We start from the raw sequence: 20,470 nt of genomic DNA, 5'->3' as shown, positions 1-20,470 counted from the left end.
AGCAACATGAGAATATCCTTTTTAAATTGGCAAATACTTTTTATATTTATTCATTTGGTGCTCATGGAATGTCGGTCCCCTGTAACCTTTTAGAGAAAGCATCATAAAAACCCAGCATGTTATTTCAGTACTCATGACTGCTTTCCAATGTCTCTACAAATAACTTACGCCAAGGGGCAGCATTATTTTATTTGAAATACTCTAGTTGTGACAACATGGATTCCTATGCTCTTCTTATTAGAGGACCTTGCGATTCTATAAACAATTTAAAAATACCAGAAGGCCATCTTCATTGTATCCCTACGGAATGGAGAGAATCTGTGAGAGCAATGAGAGTTAACCTGCTGGCCCACCCAGCTGGGGACATGTCTCCATTTCTGAAAAAGGCAAAGGCAGGAAGAGCAAAGAGGCAAAGCTCAAAACGCCACCAGAAAAGTTATTATAATGGACATATGCTTCTATTATAGGAAATGTCATTTAATGTAAATATGCTATTACATCAGACCAGTATCATGTTCTTAAAAATGAGTTTATTCTGAACTCCCAAGGCACTTCCCCGGGGAATCATCCTCATTCGGGTCTCACTTTTAAAGTCACATTAAGTGGAAGTTCTGTGTAACACTTCCCCAACTGACTACTCAAGAGCAGAGAGTATGTGGGTAACAGGAATGAAAAGTGCACCTGCCTCTCCCATCTGCAGAGTCCAAACTCGCCATCACCCTAGACCAGAGAGACCACCACAGAAAGAGGGTGACAGGAGGAGGAGGCCAATGTCACCCCTGCGCCTGCTATAGAACCCCCCCCCCCCGTACCTATTATTACCTGCATTGCACAGACAGGTAACCTGGGCCCATGGAGACAGAGAGGCGGTCAGCACGTGCCCGATGGCTGTGATGCAGCCAGGATCTGAACCCAGGGCTACTGGCCTCTCAGGTGTTTGTTTATTTTCTATTGTCCCATTGAGCCTTCCCACAAACCCAACCCTCCATGAGGTCCTGCACCTTGTCCCTCCTACACGACAGTCACACCTCGGGGAGTCAGGGAAACGGGACATAAGGAGGTCTAAGTTCCAGCCCTCGCCAACGTGCCGCATACTAAGGCAAACACACACAAGCCACTGTGCCTGTTTCCTTATCAAGAAAAGTGGTGACCAGAATACCTGTTCCACTTTAAACCAAAAACAAAACCCTGTAAATCACCATGTAAATGTCTGAAATTATTTCTGCTCTTCTGATGGTCAAAATGGATTGTTTCATTGAGGCGCTTTGACTAGCAAGTCCATATGGTCTTCCCTGTACTATTTTGACTCCTCAGAGCAGGGGTCAGCAAAGGATGGCACACTAACCAAATCCAGCCAACCAGCTATTTCTGCAACACAGCCGCATCCATGCTCGCAAATACTGTCCGCGGCTGCCGCCACGCCCGGGACAGAGTTGAGTGGTTGGGGTGCAAAGTGAATGGCCTGCAAGGTCTAAAATATTTACCATCTGGCCCTTTATAGAAAAATTTTTCCAGCCCCCATCTTAAGTAACCAAAGATAGTACCAAACAAGTAATCAGAAGCCATAGAGAATAGCTAACTAAAGTTACAGTAAAATTTGGATTTTCCTCACACTGAACTATTTTCCATATACGCATCTTATTTGGAAAAAGTTTAACATAGTATAAATGAGTATATAGAGGGAAAAGCAATAAATTAGAAAGTGCCTTTTTCTAAGTAATTAATAAAGTTATGTTAAAAACCACTGAAGTTCACGAAGGTATCTTGTATGACTGAAAATTGAATTTCTAAAATTTTGTTTTTCTGAAGAATCATAATCTATAAATCTTACAAAGTTAGCATTCTATAAGAAACTAAAACTTGTCCCTCAAGTTATCCAGTGTTTGAATTAAAAAGTAAAGAGATAAGAGAAATAGCTCAGGACATAAATGAAATCGTTCACACAATTTCCAATGTGAAACCGTTCATTACTATTCTTTCTCTCTCTCTTTCGTTCCCTTTCTCTCACTCTCTTTCATTAAAATACACTGCCAATCCTTCTGTGGCAGAGTTGAGCTCAGACTCTGAAATATTTTTGTAAATAACTTTTCTGCATTTTATATTTTGAATAGAGTGCGTGCATTCTGTTCCTCAACATCTGCTTCAATGCCAGAAAGGAAAGTGTGCAGCGTGTTTTAACAAGCACACTTCCTCTGTTTCTCAAAGTGTTTAAATATTTAGTTTCAAAATGAATACACTGTAAGCCAAAAAATTACCACCCATCTGATTACTTTGTCATTCCTCCTGTAAGGATTTATGAGAAATGCAAGGAGGTGGGGGGGCAGACATTGCTGGGGGTGGAGGGGGGAAAGCAATGAGAGAAAGGAAAACAATCAAGAAAAGTAAAAGAGACAAAAGCCATTAAGCCCATAACAACCTGCTTGGAATTGTCTTCTCCCTTCCCCTCCTTGTCTATAACCTCCCGAAAAAGTCTGAAAATATTACTACTCTTACAAAGCCATGAGATTTTAGAGATGGACTGAATTTCAGAGGTCACTGAACGTAAGCCACTTATTTTATGGATGAGGAAAACTGAGGTTCAGAACCAGGACTGTCCCGCCCGGTGGATGTGCTGGTAGCCTGTGGTACCGCGAGGACCGGAATCCAATTTCCTGATCCTCAGTTCAACACACTTCCCACTAGACTCGGCTCTCTGCCCTGCTGAGCGTGATGTGCCATTTGGCACCTAACCACTGAATTCTTTTAGAAATATGCCCCAAGTACCCCTATCGTGGCCAGGAAATTCACAATACCCTTTTAAACAGTATCTATGGGCACAAGCTTTTTCCAAGTACAGGCTAACAAGAATACACTAGTCAGACCTCAGATGGATTAGGAGTCACAATAAAGTAGAATTAATTATCAAAGAGCAAATAAGGATCTGAAGCTGCTTCCTTGTGTTTTTGTCTTGATGGAAAGCGGTTTGAAATAGACACCCCCCTTCTCCTACCCCCCAGACATACACTCCCAAGACTAAACAGCAATATTCCATAAAAAGACCAGATCTAGCCAGTGTTATTATCTGTCTGACATTTGGGCTATTCTTGTGAGCAACTCATAAAGTAACGTGGGTGTCTGTGATTATTTGGGTACACATGGCAAACCATAATTGGTCAAAAAATAATAAAAGACATTTTTCTGTGACAAAAATACTGTATTGAATGACAACCTGGCAGGGTGACAGCAATCTGTGGACCGCGATACTTTCTCCACTTACAAAAAAGAAACAAAAAAATTTTTCTAAGTAAAAAGCCTTTTTTTTTGCAGTCGGTAATGACTATAGTTCATATGTAAATTATTTATGAAATATTAAAAGGTCTCCAGTGCTGACAGCAATCCACGAGCCTATATCCCCCTAAATCCATGTCATATATCAACTTATAGCTCAGTCTTCTGAGGCAGAGCAGGAACGTAGCTAAAGATGCAAGTCTGAATCCCTTTCTAGAAGCAAAATCCAGGACTTGGATGATTAAAAAAATTTCTCTAGAACATAGCTCTTTGGGAAGTACAAATTTAAATTTAATCACCACCTTCCAAATTTTACAGCCTGAGTCAAAGCTAACATAAATTCTGTGTATCCCTGAGAAGATAAGATTTGATGCTGATGGGCGCAAGTTGTGGCTTCCTTACTGCTAACATGATTTAGTCTTCATCTAAAGCTACTCCCTCCCGCCCAGCTGATACCTCCCCATCATCACCTCGTCAAAGATAAGCCAGAAGGGGGAACATCCTAGTTGCCATTTCTCCAAGAAGCCAACAACCCGGCTAAAAGTTATTCTGAAAGCAATTTAAACGATCTCATGACAAAAGCACATTTACACTCCTAGACAGACACCCATTCAAGCAGACAGCAGTGTGTGACTGGGCAGGGGAGAGGGGGGGTGACTCAGTGCTGCGATCTCTAACACTACTTGGTAAGGACAGTGAGGGACCGTGGAGGAACTCGACTCACCCACTCGGAAGTTCGTGGCCGTCAGGGTGTCGGCAGCATGACCATTCTCACTAATGAGAGTGGTGGTGTTCCCCTTCTCACAGTTGTTCTGACAGCTGCCCTTGGTGCAGGTCACTTTACAGATACTCGGAGTAAAGACCACCTTGATGCGACCCGTGTGGTTACTCACTAGGAGCGGAGGCAGGGAGAAAAAGAACAACAAACACATCAGCTTAGTATCCATGAACTTGCCTTGGGAGGTTTGATTTTTTTTTTTTAAAGAAGGGGGTTAAAAAAAAAAAGGAAAGGAGCAAGAGGGGGAAAAGAGAGAGCCCACAACCCGACAGGTCTAAGGGAAGAGGGGAGCCTTCAGTGCTCGCTGCTCCGTATCCAGTGGTGTCTCTGAAACAGGAGTAGGAAGCTTAGCAAACAGAACTCTGGGATGCGCTCCAAAACCACATTTGAAGTCGAGTCACTGGAGTGGGATTACTAACCACAATGCTGCACTTTATTCCCGGGCAGACAAAGAGCAGCACGGAGGGCACGGCAGATGAAAGAGCCAACCCTGTCAGGAGGATGTAATGCAAAGGGCTTGGCCACGCACCTAGTGCTGAATAAAGTCTTGTGTCCTCGCCTTGCATACTTTCCCTGTTTCTCCACTTATGAAGTCACTGTTGCAGCCCGACCCCTGGAAATGTTTTAGGCATGCGGCATGTCTGAAAACATCTGTCTCAAATCTCCTGGCACTCCTGGCTGGAGTGATCGAATCCTGTGACGCAGCTGCGGGAGCCCATTTCTTTTTCACAACTCGGGGGCATTACTTCTCCGTAGCAATGCGTGCAACGTGTATTTTGTTTTACTGTGAACACACTTGAGCTCAAGAAAAGTGAGGCGGCCGGGTCACGGGGCTAAACAGTTGCCTCTATTCAAATGCATCCTGGAGCCCTCGCTGCTGCTGTCCGGAGGCCACCTAAGGCAGGTAATTCTTTCACTCACATGGCACTCTCTTAACCAAATGCTGTAACCAACCTGACTGCACAGCAGAGGCAGCACAAAACCATAAAATAAGCATAAATCTAAATGTCAGAGTCTGACTCTGCCTGGGTGGCTCAGTCGGTTGGAGCATCGTTCCATGTACCAAAAGGTTGTGGGTTTGAATCTTGGTCAGGGCACATAGCTAGGTTGCAGGTTCAATCCCCAGTCTGGGAGTATATGGGAGGCAACTAATTCTTTTCTTTTCTTTTCTTTTCTTTTCTTTTCTTTTCTTTTCTTTTCTTTTCTTTTCTTTTCTTTTCTTTTCTTCCTTTCTCTCTTTCTCTTTCTCGCTCTCTCCCTCCTCCCTAAAAATCAATAAACATATCCTTGGGTGAGGATTAAAAATTTACAGAACAAAAAAATACCTGTCAAATTCTGGATTTTAAGTTTGGCTCAACCATGGTGTGACTTTGGACATGTCACTTCAACTTTTCTCTGAAACATGAGAGAATCGGAACTGATGTTTTCCAGCCAGTCCTAACTTTCAGTGCTTCTATCAGAGGTCCACAAGCCATGGCCCCATGATAAAATCTGGCCCACTGCCTGCTTTTGTAAATAATAGCTGAAATTCACCCACTGTCATTCATTTATGCATTGTGCATGGCTGCTTTTGTACTGTAACTGCAAAGCTGCATGGAGAATGTAGGACCTCACCCAGAACTGCTGTTCACAGTCAAGTCCCAGCATAAACTCTCTGGCAACGTGCAGTAGCAACTTCTCTATCTATGGCAGCCGGTCTTTCCTCTTTACCGGAGCCAGGCAGAGAGCAACAATGGCAGCAGCAGCTGAAGACAGATGGTCCATCTTTGAGGTTTTAGGGCCTGTTGCCACTGGGATGGGGACTGGCTCTGGGTCACCCTTTCCTTGGCTATCCCCTGCCCGCCAGAGGCAATTCTCCCCCAGTACTGCTTTGATTTGCCTAAGATTATATTCTCAGAAAATCACCCAAGAGGCCTCTCTATCGGCCCTCAACAAAATTAACTGTGGTCAAAATCAGAGCTCGGAAACAAAGAACCTTAACCAAATATGCCATTAGAATTTCAAGGCTGGAACGGGGTCTCCAAGGTCCTAAGTCACACCTTTATTTTGACATGTCTAGTGACAGGGGAGCTCATTCTCCACCAAGACAGTGCGTTAGGTTACGGGCAGTTCCTAGCAAGTGCTCTTCCTTCTTGAGCTGAAGTATGTCCTCCCAGGTTGCTGCGCCCGAGAGTCCGAATTCAGCTTCCCATGGCTCCCCCTCTAATGCCTCCTCCACAGGATGGCCCGTCAAGTGCTCAAAGACGACCGCCACAGAAACAAAGAAAGCTGACGTCAGAAGGGACTTGAAGACATCAGCCTGGGTTGGCCCTCTCACTTAAGAGAAGAAAACAATTCCTCTGGAGCTCAGATGCCCTTATAGTTCCTTTCAAAAGTTTTCCCGAGACCATTTCTCATTCAACAGAGGTCCCAGCACAGGAGGAGATGAGGACACAGCCTGCGTTGGGGAGAGGCCCTAGTGGCCGACCAGGACTTCACGCCTTTCTGTCAAGGGCCAAAATGTAAAGACTTCAGGGTTCTAGGCCCAAAGGATTCTGTTGCAACTACTCAACTGTGCTGTGGTAGCAGGAAAGCAGCGTGTCAAAAACAGTAAGTAAACAGATGGGGGGAGCTGTGTTCCAATAATACTTTATTTGAAGAAACAATTTTTGCCGACCACTGCTTTAAATGCCCCTATGTATTTTAAGACTGTATCTCAGAAATTTTAAAAACTACAACAGACTTCTGATTTCACGATCGGACAAAATTCACCTAGTTTTATTTTTTTACAGTAGCACCAAAAAAATAAATAAATCAGCCTATACTCTAAGTTGTCAAACCATGCTTACGAATATCTTGAGAATAAGTGTGTAAGTGTGTGAAGCCCAAGGGGAAAAAAAAGAGACAGCATCATCCTACTTCAAAAGAATATAAACTTATATTTTTTCTGGCTCTTGGTCCAACAATGAAATGAGAAATGGTGTGCCAACTATTTTGTCTTCTCTGGCATGAACTCGCAAGCACCTGCCCCACAGATGCTCACATCATCACCTAAATTACGCTTGCTTCGGCAGACGGAGGCATCCAAAGAAAGCCAGCATTTAATCATTATTCCCATCACCCCCCGCCCCCCGGCTGCCATAGGCACTTTGTAGGCACTTGAGAATCTCTGAGCCTATTGTTTTTAAAAACTGATTATATTTCTTTGCCAAAAACACACACAAAAAAATTGGCTTAGAATCATTTGGATTTTCAAAAAGGCAGAGACAGTTTCATATGACTTAATTCTGATTTTTACGACATTCACGTCTTCCTGGAAGCAGGAGATACATTTTATGTCAAATTTCCCCTTGTGTTTTACAAGAATTCTAGTATAAAGTAATTTCATTCTAAAACAGACACTTGTGTTCTCAGCAGGTCCACCTGTGTCTTTCACCAGGCATTTATTTTTTCACTATAAATAACTCCACTCAACCTCAAAATCAGTACTGAAACACTCACAACTGTTTGACACAAGACTGTCACTCACAGCTTTAAGAGGATCTCCACAAACATTAAATAACTCTTTTCTACTCCCATTCCTTTAAAATCATTTCCAGATATCTAAGGTGTCATGTAAAGAGTAGAATTTTTTGATAATGCTTTTGGTTTTTTAATTTTCTAATTGATTTTAGAAAGAAAGAGGGGAAGAGAGGGCAGGAGAGGGAGAGTGATGGAGAAACTCCAATTCGTTGTTCCATTTCATCTATGAAGCCACTGGTTGATTCTCGTACCTGCCTTGACTGGAAATCGAACTCGCAACCTTGACCGGTGGGACAACACACCAACCAACTGAGCTACCCGGCTGAGACAGTTGAAGTTTTAAAGCGCTCAAAACTAAGTCAACACAGCTCCGAGTTCCAAAGTCCTCACACGCGACAAGCTGCAGACAACACCACCCATCTCTGAAGGGTGCGGGGAGAACTGAGTAACCGGGCTTCCGCCTCGGGGGGCCATTTCGTCTTTAACAGGCACCTTCCCCGGAGGCTTGACTAAATTAATCCTCAAGAACCTCTGGTACCAAGCACAGAGTAGGTACCAAATAAACACGGAATAAATGAAGTGACCCAAAGGTTGACCACCCCACAGAGACTGGGGACTCGGGGGATGCTGGAGCCACTGTGGTCCCAGCCTTGCTTCGCCAGCGAGGAAACCAAAGCCCAGGGTCAAACCAGCAGCAGAAGACCCTTCCCGGTGGCATCTGGCGGCTGACTGAGCGTTTCAAATCCGAGAAGCAAGAGTCAGGCCGGGCAGGAGTTAATCGGGAAGAGTGTGGGCGCAGTGTTCCCATGCTTGGTCCCTCTGATGAAAAAAAAAATGTAATTTTTAGATCCCTGCAAGGTAACTCGGCCCCAGAAATCTCGAGCAAGCACTTTCAGACCTTGGGTTTTAGAGGCTTGGCGAGGAACGTCGATTGCCTGGAGCCACACAGCACCTCCGTGGGGCCTCCTGGTCAGTCAGTCCGTCAAGACACTCAAGAGTCAACATCCTGTCTGCAGCTTCTGCCAGCCCCTGTGTGAATTTATACCTCCAAGAAGAGGCGCTGGCACGCGGTGTGAAACAAACCACAGATATTCAGAGCGAATGGCGACGGGAATGGAAGGGAAGCCGATACCCTTTCCATATAAAAAGCTTTCATTGCTGCTTCCCCATCGGTAAGGACAGAGAGAAAAAAATTCAAAAATGTGAAAATGGTTCCTGACAAATGGACTTCAGTCTAGAAAAGAGCACAGTTGCCCTCTTTCAGTCATTCGATGAGGATGTGACCAAAAGCCAAGGCAGCCAAAGAAATAAACAGAACAAGTTCAAGACTCCCATCGGATGTCATGGACAAACGCCGTCTCCCCTGCGTTCGTGCAGACTGCTGCGACTGCACTTCGGCACCATCCAACTCAAACAACCGGGACCCACGGGCTCCGGCAGCGTCCTCCGGGAAGGAGCGGCAACCTCGCTGTGGTTAAACGCTATCGGCCGGCCCACGCACTGAGGCCAGTTTCGGGAGACTTCAGAGCTGATTCCGTACACAGGTCACGTGGACCAGAAACAGAGCTAGTTGCTAATTCTTCCACTTGCAGTTCCCTGCTTGCCCGAAGGCCAAGAATTCTTTGAAGAACAAACCATAAAAGTACTAAATAATGCTTAGAATAACAGGACTTGATTGTTCGGCTCTCCAGGCTTGCGTAACTCCTCCCGGACTGTTAAAATGATTCCCACAGATTACTCTGTGCTCCTTGAGGAAGATGCTACGTAAAGGGAAATGAGCATCCAATCTGCTGCTGCACCAGATCGTGCCCATCCTGGAAAACCCTCCCAGAGGGACCTCAGATGAGAGTCCTCATTCTGATGCAGGCACGTCTTCAGGTAACCCAGGGTTGCATTCCAGCACCATCTCTTGAGTTTTTCCAGGTAGAAGTGACTAAACAAAGAAGTATAGGGATAAATAGTTGCTGCACTGGCAATATAAATGAAAATGTCTGAGCTTCCTCCACCTCTCAATTCTCCCTTAACATATATCCACTGCAGGAACCTATACATCAGCTATTCATCTCCCTCTTACACATACATGTAGGATTTCCTTCCACTTCTACACCATAAGGAGGCAGCCCACAGAAAAGCAAAGAAGAGGAGTATGTTAAGTCATTTAATCAGAGAATAAATTTGGGGATATGTCCTGAGTTTCTGAAAGAATTGCTTACTGCTTACCAAAGAGCAGGGGTCAAATGTATACCACGTTTGAAAGTGTAAATATAGCCCCCAAACCATTCCTTTGGGCAGAGATGCAGATGCTACCTGGTCACGCACAGTCTCATATGACTTTGCTTGTTGTTTCACTGAGAAAGCAGAGACTGGACCCAGGCCCACCCGGCTTCTCTGGATCTGTAGCTGCCCTGCCCGCCTCCACATAAGGCAGGTGGTCCTCCTGAGGCCAGCCCCTCCACTGAAGCGGTGGGCCCCCTTCCTCTCTTGCCTACTCAGAGATTTCCCTCTCAGTCCATTCCTGTCAGTGTGCAAACCTGCTGTTAACGGACTACCTCCCACTGCCCCAGAAGACCCCACCTCTCCTTGTCCCCACTCCACTCCACTGCAGATAATGCTCTACTTCAGAGATATTTCCACTAGTGCGCTGCAAGAGTTTGTAAACATGCAATACCCTACTATTTAGCCAGAGACACTGACCTCTTTTCCCTTAGATTGTCAAATAAAAGAAATGGTAACAGCCAACACGACAATAGCCGCGCAGTATGAGTAAATCAAAATGATAACTTTTCCATTTGTCAGACCCGCAAATCTATATATATATAAAGGTGTGCTACAGAATTTCAGTCATTAGTTTGTGTGAGCTGTGAGATGAAAAGGTTGACAATCGCTGCTCTACTTTGCTCCCTGTATAGCTGCTCGACTCACCGCCTCCCTTCCCTCCCCTCCCATTTGCTCTTGAACCTGCTGCAATCAAGCTTTCCCTTCACCAAAGCCACCTGTCTGAAGCATGCCTGTGGCCTCCATATTACCAGATCCAATGGCAAACTCTCTGGCTCTTTCTTACTCAGACTTTCAGCTTACTGACAGTAGAACACAGCTTCATAAAACACACGTTCTTCACTGGGCTTCTGGGTGACTCCACTCTCTCATGCTTCTCCCTCCCACCTCCCAGGCCACTGTGCTCCATCTTTATAGCCTTTTCTTTTCTTTTCTTTCCTAACTCCCTGGATGGTGACATCCTGTCCTAGCTCATGGGTCTAAGTACCATCTGCAGACTTCGACATAGGAAATGTTGACGTCTAGCCTGGACTGCTTCTCCCTCGTGTCTGCGTGTGTGGGCGCTGAAGATGTGCATGTCCGAGAACCCAACTAGCCCGCTGCCTATGCAGCTCTGCTAGGTAGAAGTCCAACGCCGCATGCACCCAAATCCAAGCCTATTCTTTTGCAAGCCTTCCCCCATCTCAGAAAATGGCAAGTCTATTCTGGACCGTTTGTCACCTGAGACTCAACACAGCAGCAAATGCTGTTAGCTCTGTTTCCGGAAGTTATCAGTCTCGCAGCACCTCCAAGGCAACACTCTGGTGCAGTCCACCATCCTCTTTTGTCTGGATTATTCTGGCGCTGTCCTAGCCGGATGTCCTGCTTCCGCTTTTGCCCTCCCACCTGTGATTCTCCACACAGCACTCACAGCATCCTTTTTAATGCACATCAATGAGATCATGGCACCCCTGCCTGTGGTGGCTTCCAGTCTCAATCGGAATACAAGCCAGTGGCCTCTGAGGCTCTCCACAGCTGTGACCACCTCCCTGCCCTCCCCCGCTACACCTCTGCCCAGCCCTCTCACTCTGGTTCCCTCGCTGGTCCCCAGATACTGGGCACAGCTCTCTCTCTGGGGCCTCTGCCCATGCTGTTCCGCTGCCTAGCACGCTCTTCTCCAGATATCCATGGCGTCCTCCCTCGCCTCCTCAAGACTTCTCCAGAATGCCGCATTATCAAGGAGCCTTTCCTGACTCTCTGACATAACACTGCAATAGCCCCACACCTAACCCATCACCATACCCTGATTTATGTTTCCTGTTTATTATAAAAACACTGCAAGTACTAAGTGTTTGATTACTGTCATTGGTGAACAAATTCCATGAGAGTCTACTCTCTGCTGTGTACCCGATATGTGTCTCATAGTTAAGTGCTCAAGAAATAATTAAATCCATGAAAACACTTCACAGACAGGAAGCTAAATAACAAGCATTTATGTATGGGGTAACTGTGAGTAGTGTTTTAAAAAACACAGAACATGCCTGTGAAACCTTCAAAATATACTTGTTATATATACTGTATTTGCCAGAGAGAAATGTTTGGCCATGAAAGTTGCAGTTCAAGGGAAAGCATAGTTGTTAGTCAGGAAACCCTGCAATCATTACAAAACACATGTTTCCCAAAATCATTAAAATATTACCCCAAAATGGACAGTGATAAAAAAAAGTAAAACTTTTCAATTAAACATGCCAATGAGAGAATAAGTGAGTAAACAACAGGAAACAGAAATTTCCCAAACACTTCTCAATAGCAAAATAGACAATTATTTGCTCCCCAAAATTTCGCAATATGCAAAAAAATCAAACTGACAAATGATGGAAACTTCCTCTTATCTTACAAATAAAATTTGGGGTATGTAAGGAGTTGAGTTTATAATAAACATATTGGTGAATTACTAAGTATCCACTCCCTTTGTCAGGCAAACAACAGCTAGGAAATTAAAACCACTGCTACCCAGATTCTGCCACCGGGTGTGAACTGTCACCAGGCCATGAAAACTACCAACAAAGAGAACTGCATCGTGGTTCCCGCTGAAGAAGACCGGCTGAAGGACTAGGCAGAGATCTAGCAATAAAGATAATAGACTCTATCCCAAATTTCCACTTACTTCACGAGTCAGGTCTAATTTCCTGTTGCACTCATTTAAACTTTGTTTTGCTGTGATTCGAGAGCTAAGAACTAAGATTTTCACCTAGAATCACGTTTTCTCACCTTCAGCCTTGCCCTGCATGCAGACATGGCTGCGCCCAGTAGGACTTCAAAACGTACACCTGAAGATGATGGGATTTTATCTTCCCTTGTTCCCTTGGAGTTAACCCTCTTTAAATACCAGTTATCATAAGTTTCCTTCTCTAAAAATAGTTTTATTTATTTTTCTTAAGATTTTATTTATTTACTTTTAGAGAGGGGAAAGGAGGATTAAAGAGAGGGAGAGAAACATCGATGTGTGGCTGCCTCTTGTGCACCCCCTACTGGAGACCTGGCTGGCAACCCAGGCATGTGCCCGAACTGGGAATTGAACCAGCAACACTTCGGTTCACAGGCTGGCACTCAATCTACTGAGTCACACCAGCCAGGGTGCTTCTCTAAGAATATTTTTTAAAGATCCTATTTTTTATTCCTGGAACAAAATCAAATATGTTTGAAGGTATAATATAGTTTACAATTGGAAGACTAACTTTTACTCAGCAAGTAGTTTACTTAACCAACAGAATGTGACCCGGTGTTTGAGGAAAGAAAATATAGTGGGCAATAAAAGCAGAGAACTAGACTAACAAACCCATGGCGTGGGTGAAGAAGCGCCGGGGAAGTTCAAGTCAGGTTCTGGACTGCAGTCTCAGGAAAGAGCAGAAGGCCTTGGCAATGGACCACAACCAGAGGCAGCAATGGGGACAGTCCCGGGGGCCTGAAACTGCACCAGGTTTCCCACAGTGCCGTCTTCATTGCGACTTTAAAATCTCACGCGTCTATGGCATGTCTGCACTCTCTCCTCTGCTCCTAACCCTGAACACCAGAGACCCTACTGTTGCCGTCCCATCAGCATGGAACCATGGGGTGTGATGTGCTGTACTATGTGTTCAAAAGAAACACACCCCCAAGACAGCAGGACTTAAAAATCAGTCCACAAGTTAAAGAGAAGCAGAGAAGGAAGTCCGGGGAGGGAAGGGATCGCATGGACCCACTCTCTCGGTTCTGAGTTGCCAGTGCAATCTTCCACCTGGATCTAGAACGCCGGCGGTCCTGGGAGCCACACTCAGGAGAGCGTGAAATGAGTTTGCCATGGGATTTTTTTAAACCACCACCATTCAAGATGTGACTCTCTGTCAGAGTGTCTCCAAAGGGAGCAATACCATTTAAAAGATGCATTTTTTTTATCTCTTAAGGGAGGTGAAAATCTCTACACCCCTAAGAACCTATGCCAGTTCTAACAGCAGCAACGGACCTTTTGATCCCACACCACGGTCACGGGGGAGGGACTGAAGGGCCGCTGACAAGAGGAAGGCGCCACTCTCGTCCCTGAGTGAACGGAGCAAGCCACCGAGCCATGAACACACACCTGTCTTCCTTCTCTAATACCCACTCGGTTTGGCTAGTTTGCATGGGCTCCTTACAGAAAAAGTGGGTTAGATACGCTTCACATGACTGAAATTTTCTGTCCCTTAATTTTGGAACTGAATCAGGATTTATTTATCCCCACATTTGTTGTTTTCCTAAAGAGAAGTAAATGGAGGCATTTGTTATCGGCCTATCACTCACCATTTCCATAAATAACATCTGTTTGCTTGTAACGTGGAGACGCGAGGCTAAAAGGACAGATATCTACTGAGCTATGCGTTTACCCAGGAACAGATTTCATGACGTGCTCACAAGCTTGGCTTAGTGGGGGCCATTTCTCATGAGGGTCACAGCTTATTTCAACCATATATTTCGAGAATGAGGATTCCATGTAGTCTGTATAATTGCTTTCACAAACATTTCTCACCAAATCCAACTCCTTCCAAAACAAATCAGGGCCCCTGCCCATCTAGGGGGTCGCACCTCCCCTCTGGCGGCCTCCCCCACAGACAGGCAGGGCATTGGCCGGGCAGAACTCTCCGGCAGTCCTCACTCACGCACCTGCTTCCTTCACATGCCGTTCCTGCGCCTGGAACAGCTTTCCTCCTTTTTCCTCTTCCTTTCATCCTTCTGGGGCAACCAAAACTAATGTCTCGGCACCCGCAGCGTGATGGAGCGTGACAACCCTCCACCTGCACCAGGCTCTGCATAGACTCCCACGTATGCGCATCTCTCTGCTGCGCCAACCTTCCCTTGGCCTGAGCCGAACCGAAGAAAACAGTTTATATTCCTACCTTCCTTGTCTGTTCATGACAAACACGCCACCTGGTGAGTCTCCTCTCTTTGGGAAGGGGCGGGGGATGTGGTGAGAGATGAGGGACCCAGGAAAGAGCAAGGGGGAGGACGTGAAGATAAGTGACTCGAGGTAGTGTGAGCTCAGGCTGGCGACACAGGGGAATTCCACCGTCAGAGGAAAAGGCAGGTGTGTGCCTGTAGGTCAACGAACATCTGTGGCGTCACAAAACTGTAACAAAGTGGATGCTGTCGAGGGTGCCGTTATCTTCAAAAGGGGACTCGTCCCTCTCACACTAAAGGCAGACACCAGGAAGAAAACAACCTATTGCACTTTACAAAATTTAAATTCTGCTTTCAAGGGAAAAAAGTCAAAAGACAGGGCAGAGAAGGAAACTTAAACCCGCTCCCTGTACGACATTCTGAGCCACGGAGGCGGCCGGGCCGGGAGTGGAAACCTTGGTATACCTTCCAGGGAGTCCTATCCCTTCACACAGGCAACAAAAATCCAGAGCAAACAAAAATACTACCATCTGAATGCATTTGATTTTAAGAAGTGCTAAGGAAGTTGAAGATATGAATATTTTCACAACTGCCCAGACCACTTTCAGATTTGATCTGGTGAAGCAATTAGTTACACAGAAGAAAACTGGCATTTTGAAATCTCTGATGTAATTTGCAACTACAGAATCGGGGCTATCCAAGCTTGCAGAATACAGATTCTGTCACTTCTTCTTCCCCGGAGCACAAATGTCTCTCTGGCTCGGTTTGCTAATGACTCCATCAAATGGCCTCAACTTCTCTCCCTGAGGGATTTACTTGCCTAATTCAATAGATCTCATCATTAGAAAAGATTTCAGTCTCAAAACCCTGTTTTTCAAAGTCATCATATTATATCTAGCTATGCTCCAGTATCATACGATAAATAAAACTAAAAAAAAAATTAGCTAGCCAAAACGAAATGAATTACTGATAGGCAATCACACAGTGTAAGTTTTCCAGCTGTCAGTTCATTCTTTATAGGTTACTCATTTTCAATTTCCTCTTCTGCTTTTGGCTCTCAACATAGTGCCTCTCCTGTTGAACACCGTGATGGTTTTAAAAGTTTATCTACAAATTCTTTGATACTTCTTTCAAGAGGTAAAGTGTAACTGCTCCAGCATGGGCTGGTCTTTAGTGACTTGTGTACAGGGGCAGATCACAGCTGCAGTAACGGTTTGTGACTTCAGAGAGTCAATCATAAAAGGTACTGCAGCTTCTGTCCTGTTCTCTCTCTCTCTCTCTCTCTCTCTCTCTCTCTCTCGTCACTCACGCACTCTGGGAACACCCAGCATCCGTGCTGTGAGGTTAGAGGAGCCGAGGGAGAATTCCATAGGACAATACACCAGCAGTCTCCAGCCAATGGCCATGTGAGTGAGCCACCCTGAAAGCAGGTCTGCCAGCCCCAGTCCAATCTTCAGATGACGACAGCCCCTGCTGCTACCCTGATGAAACCTGAGCCAGAACCAGACAGCTAAGGTACTTCTGAATTCCTAAACCACAGATGTTTGCTGCTCTAACCCACTAAGGTTTGGGGCAATGTGTTACACAGCAGCAGATAATGAACATAAACGCACTCTCCTCTGCTTCTCCTTTTCATCTAGATTCTGAAAACACAGAAGCAGAATTTTTGGACCTTTCTAAATGTACATAGCACTGCCTCCATGATGAACCAACTCACGAAATGTGTACCGAGTGCCCACTAAGCTACTGATTTCAAAACACCCACCACAACCAGGTAAGTTACACTCACGTCCATTTCGCAGACAGGGACACTGCAGAGCCTTTCATCAGAAGCTCGACCAGACTCATTTTGGTAGGAAATGGTAGAGCTGGGATTTCAATGCAAGCCCTTGCTTTTCTTTCCTCACCACTTCAGTGCCGCGCCTACACACATTCAATGAGCATTACTAGGAAAACTATACAATGTTACGTACTTGGGAAGGTTGAACGAGGGAGAAAAACACACATAGATTTAGCAAATGTTATGGGTCTGGCTGTTAGTTACCACAGCCCACATCTCATTGCACTCTTATAACTGCTGTGGAATAAGTGCTAAGATTTGTATTTGACAGAAAAACTCACATTCAGAGGTTTAAGGAGCCTGGAACAGTAAAAACCACTCCCAGGACACACACACAGAATAATGACATCCAACCCATCTAACTCACAAGATCGTGGCAGGGACCGTATGAAATAATTTGCAAAGACATAATTCATAAGCTGTTAAACACTATGCAAATACAAGAGGATATTGTTACATGTGGTCAGCTCTTCGTGGAGCAACCGAGAAAAACTCAACTAGCAGTGACATTTCCCTCATGATATATTACACAGAAAAACCCACAAGAGCTTCTAAATACAGGAAAATTTCACCTCGAGATGTTTGCTTTCGTGATCCTACATATTATTCAAGACTCAAGAAAAAAGTAAAATTCTCCTGTGGATGTTGGTTTCTACACAATTTCCAGACAAGATCTGATGACCTGACGTCGTGTGAAAAAGGTATCAAAAGGAATTTCAACGAGCAGTAGAAACCCACTTAACAGAAAAGCTAATTTTGCATTTGAATAATTTCTGTTAACTTAAAACCATTCTTGCCAGAAGCGCTGTATTTGGATAATTTTTAAAACATGCTATTGTCATACAAGTCCTGCATATAATAAAGTTGACAAGTTTTTGAAATAAAGTCAGATTTTGACTTTGTATTCATCTAAAAGTAACACTCCTTTTTTAGTGTTACTTAGAGTTAACATACTATTTAAAAGAGCTATTTAAAAGTACTATTTAAAAAGAGCTAACATAGCACTCCTTTCAATAAACAGGATTTGTTGTGATAATTTTTAACTCATTATATTTTTGATTCCTAACACATTTATATGAATGACATGCAGGGTATATTTTAAATAGTCAAATAATGTGCTGATATTATAATATAACAATGAATTAGTGCACAGCAATCAGTACAGTGGTTGGGATACAGTAAGTGCTCAATAAAGAGGAAGAGGAGAATGGAACTACATAGTGTCCCTGATGGAGACAAATGGGCCTACGTCCAAATTTCCTAATTACCCGATTTTCAGAGACAAGAAGATAATTGACAATACCCTTAGAAGTTTTTAAAAATACCCATTACATGTTCTTGAGGTATATTAAGGCGTGGTTTGGAAACTGGGATCTCTGACGAGAAACATTACAAATCATATTCTCCACTAAGAGTCGTTTGAAAACTCCTTTAAAAAGAGGCATCCAGTTCTGCTGTTTCCATGTCGGAGACATGGCAGGGGGTGTCTGATACATATTTACACACACGCCCCCTTGCGGCTGCCTGACGCCCCACACCAAGGATGACCCATGAGCAGGAGGCACAGCGGGATGACAGGAGTCTTCTCAAAAAGGTCCCTGTCCCTGCTGTGCTGAAACCGGACGTTCTCCACCCCAGGTGAGCAAGAACCCGAGACCTGAGCAGGCCCTGTTCAAAACCCGAATGGGCACTCAAACATGAATAAATAATAATGCGTAAGGCCCTACCGGGCCCAGGTGAGGCAGAGCGATTCTCCAAGTGTTTGGGTGATCTCGGGAAATGATGGAATTGACCCACCCCCCACCCCCATCCATCTGCCAACCCACCCTCAGCTTTCTGAGAAGTGAAGGGGTGTGGACTGGGGCAAGAGCTAAAAAAAGGAGCAAAGAAAAGAATGAAAGCAGCTGGGGTTTCCCTCTCTAAGAGGCGATCTTGGGGCTCTGAGCTACCAGCACATGCAGCTGTTAGAGGGAAGGGCACGAACAGAACGTGCGTGAGCTGGGGTCCTTGCCTACCACATGCTGGGAGGGGTGCACATTATCTCAAGGGGTGGGATGATGTCGCCAAGCTGTGCGCTGCAACATGGGAGGTAAAAGTCTCAAGAAAAAACAGGAACAACCAGCCCTATAAGCCGGACCTCATGAAGACTAGGCCACATGTCAGTAAGTGGGGAGGCATGATGAATCCAAAGCACTTTTAGCGACCCCATTACATGTGGATCTATCCCCAGCCCTTTTCAGAAAATGCTGCGGAGATTCAGTTCTGTACCCAACACTAACGTGATAGGAAGCTTCTCTGGCTGTTTCTGCTTCTACCTGGTATTCCACCTCTGATTTAGCTACTTTAATGTTCAACTGTAACTTACAAATTCCTTGAGGGAGTCTGATTAATCTAATTTCATCAATATCATCCCACCTTAGAGGCAGTTGGCAAGCTCAGATAGGTTTTCCTTGAGCCAAGCACCTACCCAGTTTTCAGTCTACTGTAGCAAGAAAGGGAGGTCACCCAGAACAGCATTTTTGCCTGCATGTATCCCCTCTGATTAAATCGGTCTCATCTACTCAACCGAAACTAACAACTGACTTCTCCAGATTGCTTTTGGAAGCACATTCTCTGCCCCACTGATACAGTAAATCTAAGAAAAGCTGTACATGTCAAGGAGTCGGCGAGGCAGCAGACCTGATCCATGCCTTTTCCACCATAGCGGGATGGGGGGAAGGGGATGCAATCAGACAAGTCCTCTTGAAGCTTGCAACTGGCACACTATCATTCCTCCCACACTGTAGTCACATGGCCAAGGTCAAAGTCCAGGGGGTGGAAAAGTCCACTATACCCACAGGGAAGCCAGGGCAAGAGTGGGAGGTGAAGTAAATTATGCATCAGTAAGATGTGACTGTGTGGGAGGAAGAGCTGTTTTCCGCTGGGTCTGAGTCTGAGGGGGTGGCGCGATCATGAGGTGCACCTGTAGCCAGGGAGCAAAGTTCTTTAAAGCAACAGCTGCCAGGGCACCTGGTTCCGGATGGCCCTCCCACCCAAGAAGCCCAGAGGCCATCAAACGAGGGAACTGCCCACCACCCTCTCACTTGCCCCACGGTGCTTTTCTTTCTCTCTCTCACCAAAGCTTTCTAAATCTGCTTTGAGGATACAGGGATTTCCAAATAATGATGAGGTGTTTCACAAAAGCAACCACTGCCTTTTACATTGTTTTTATTTAGTTAAAAAAAAAAAAAGCTGGAACCTTGAAAGAACAAACTTTTGAAGTGCAGTTAGGGCTACAAGTATCTTTTTTAATGTGGATAAAAAAGAAGTTCCCAAAAGTGACTGTTTAAATAATACACATATTTATATAGGATCAAATACACATGCATGTGTGTATACATACAGATACGTACATTACCCATATAAACTCATATATCTCATGGTTTCAGGTTTGCCTGTCAGAGAGTGACTCAAATACAGTGACACTGCAATCAGGACCTCGCAGGAAAGAAAGGTTTTCTGCCACTCCAGACACGTGCGAATAAAGGGAACGAGGGCAGCTGGGCTTTGGCTTATTTACGTTTCAATTTCACACGGAGCTAACACTAAATAAGTGTTGAAACATAATGCAGAATTAACATCGCAGACAATTACAACAAAAAGTCTTTTTTAAAGAAATGTTACATAAACATTTCTTTAAATGTTTATGAGTGGGGTGCTCAGAGTGGGGTGGTGGGGGACACCCTCCCCTCAAGGCAGTCACTCTCAATGCTAAGAGGACCCTCCTGCAAGGACACCAACACGCAAAGGACAAGGCATTTTACTCTCTCTTCAGAACACCTCGGACCAGTGTTCTGGGCAGTCTTGTTTATTTTGAATGAAAACTATCATTTCAACTGTAATAGGGATTAATTCCCTAGAAACTATCTTCCCACTCAGAA

General features: G+C 44.8%; 1 protein-coding gene across 19 annotated transcripts in view; it reads right to left on the bottom strand.

Annotated features, from left to right (window-relative positions):
* Nucleotides 1-20,470, bottom strand: part of LTBP1 (latent transforming growth factor beta binding protein 1) — a 352,163-nt gene that overhangs the window by 206,204 nt on the left and 125,489 nt on the right. For 9 of the 19 annotated variants that reach the window (XM_053667181.1, XM_053667178.1, XM_053667175.1 and 6 more), the window contains exon 5: nucleotides 3,992-4,159. The exons of 1 other annotated variant lie outside the window; for it this stretch is intronic. In XM_053667181.1, the coding sequence (XP_053523156.1) occupies nucleotides 3,992-4,159 (168 nt within the window). Of the gene's footprint in view, nucleotides 1-3,991; nucleotides 4,377-20,470 lie in introns of those variants that run through there. 9 more of the 19 variants (XM_053667188.1, XM_053667184.1, XM_053667185.1 and 6 more) reach the window with 2 other exon arrangements.

Source organism: Artibeus jamaicensis, unplaced genomic scaffold (genome assembly GCF_021234435.1).
Source record: "Artibeus jamaicensis isolate MK-2021 breed Jamaican fruit bat unplaced genomic scaffold, CSHL_Jam_final contig_465, whole genome shotgun sequence".
In the NCBI taxonomy this organism is placed as follows: domain Eukaryota; kingdom Metazoa; phylum Chordata; class Mammalia; order Chiroptera; family Phyllostomidae; genus Artibeus; species Artibeus jamaicensis.
Note: the sequence above shows the minus strand (reverse complement) of the source record. Positions and strands in the feature narration are given on the sequence as shown.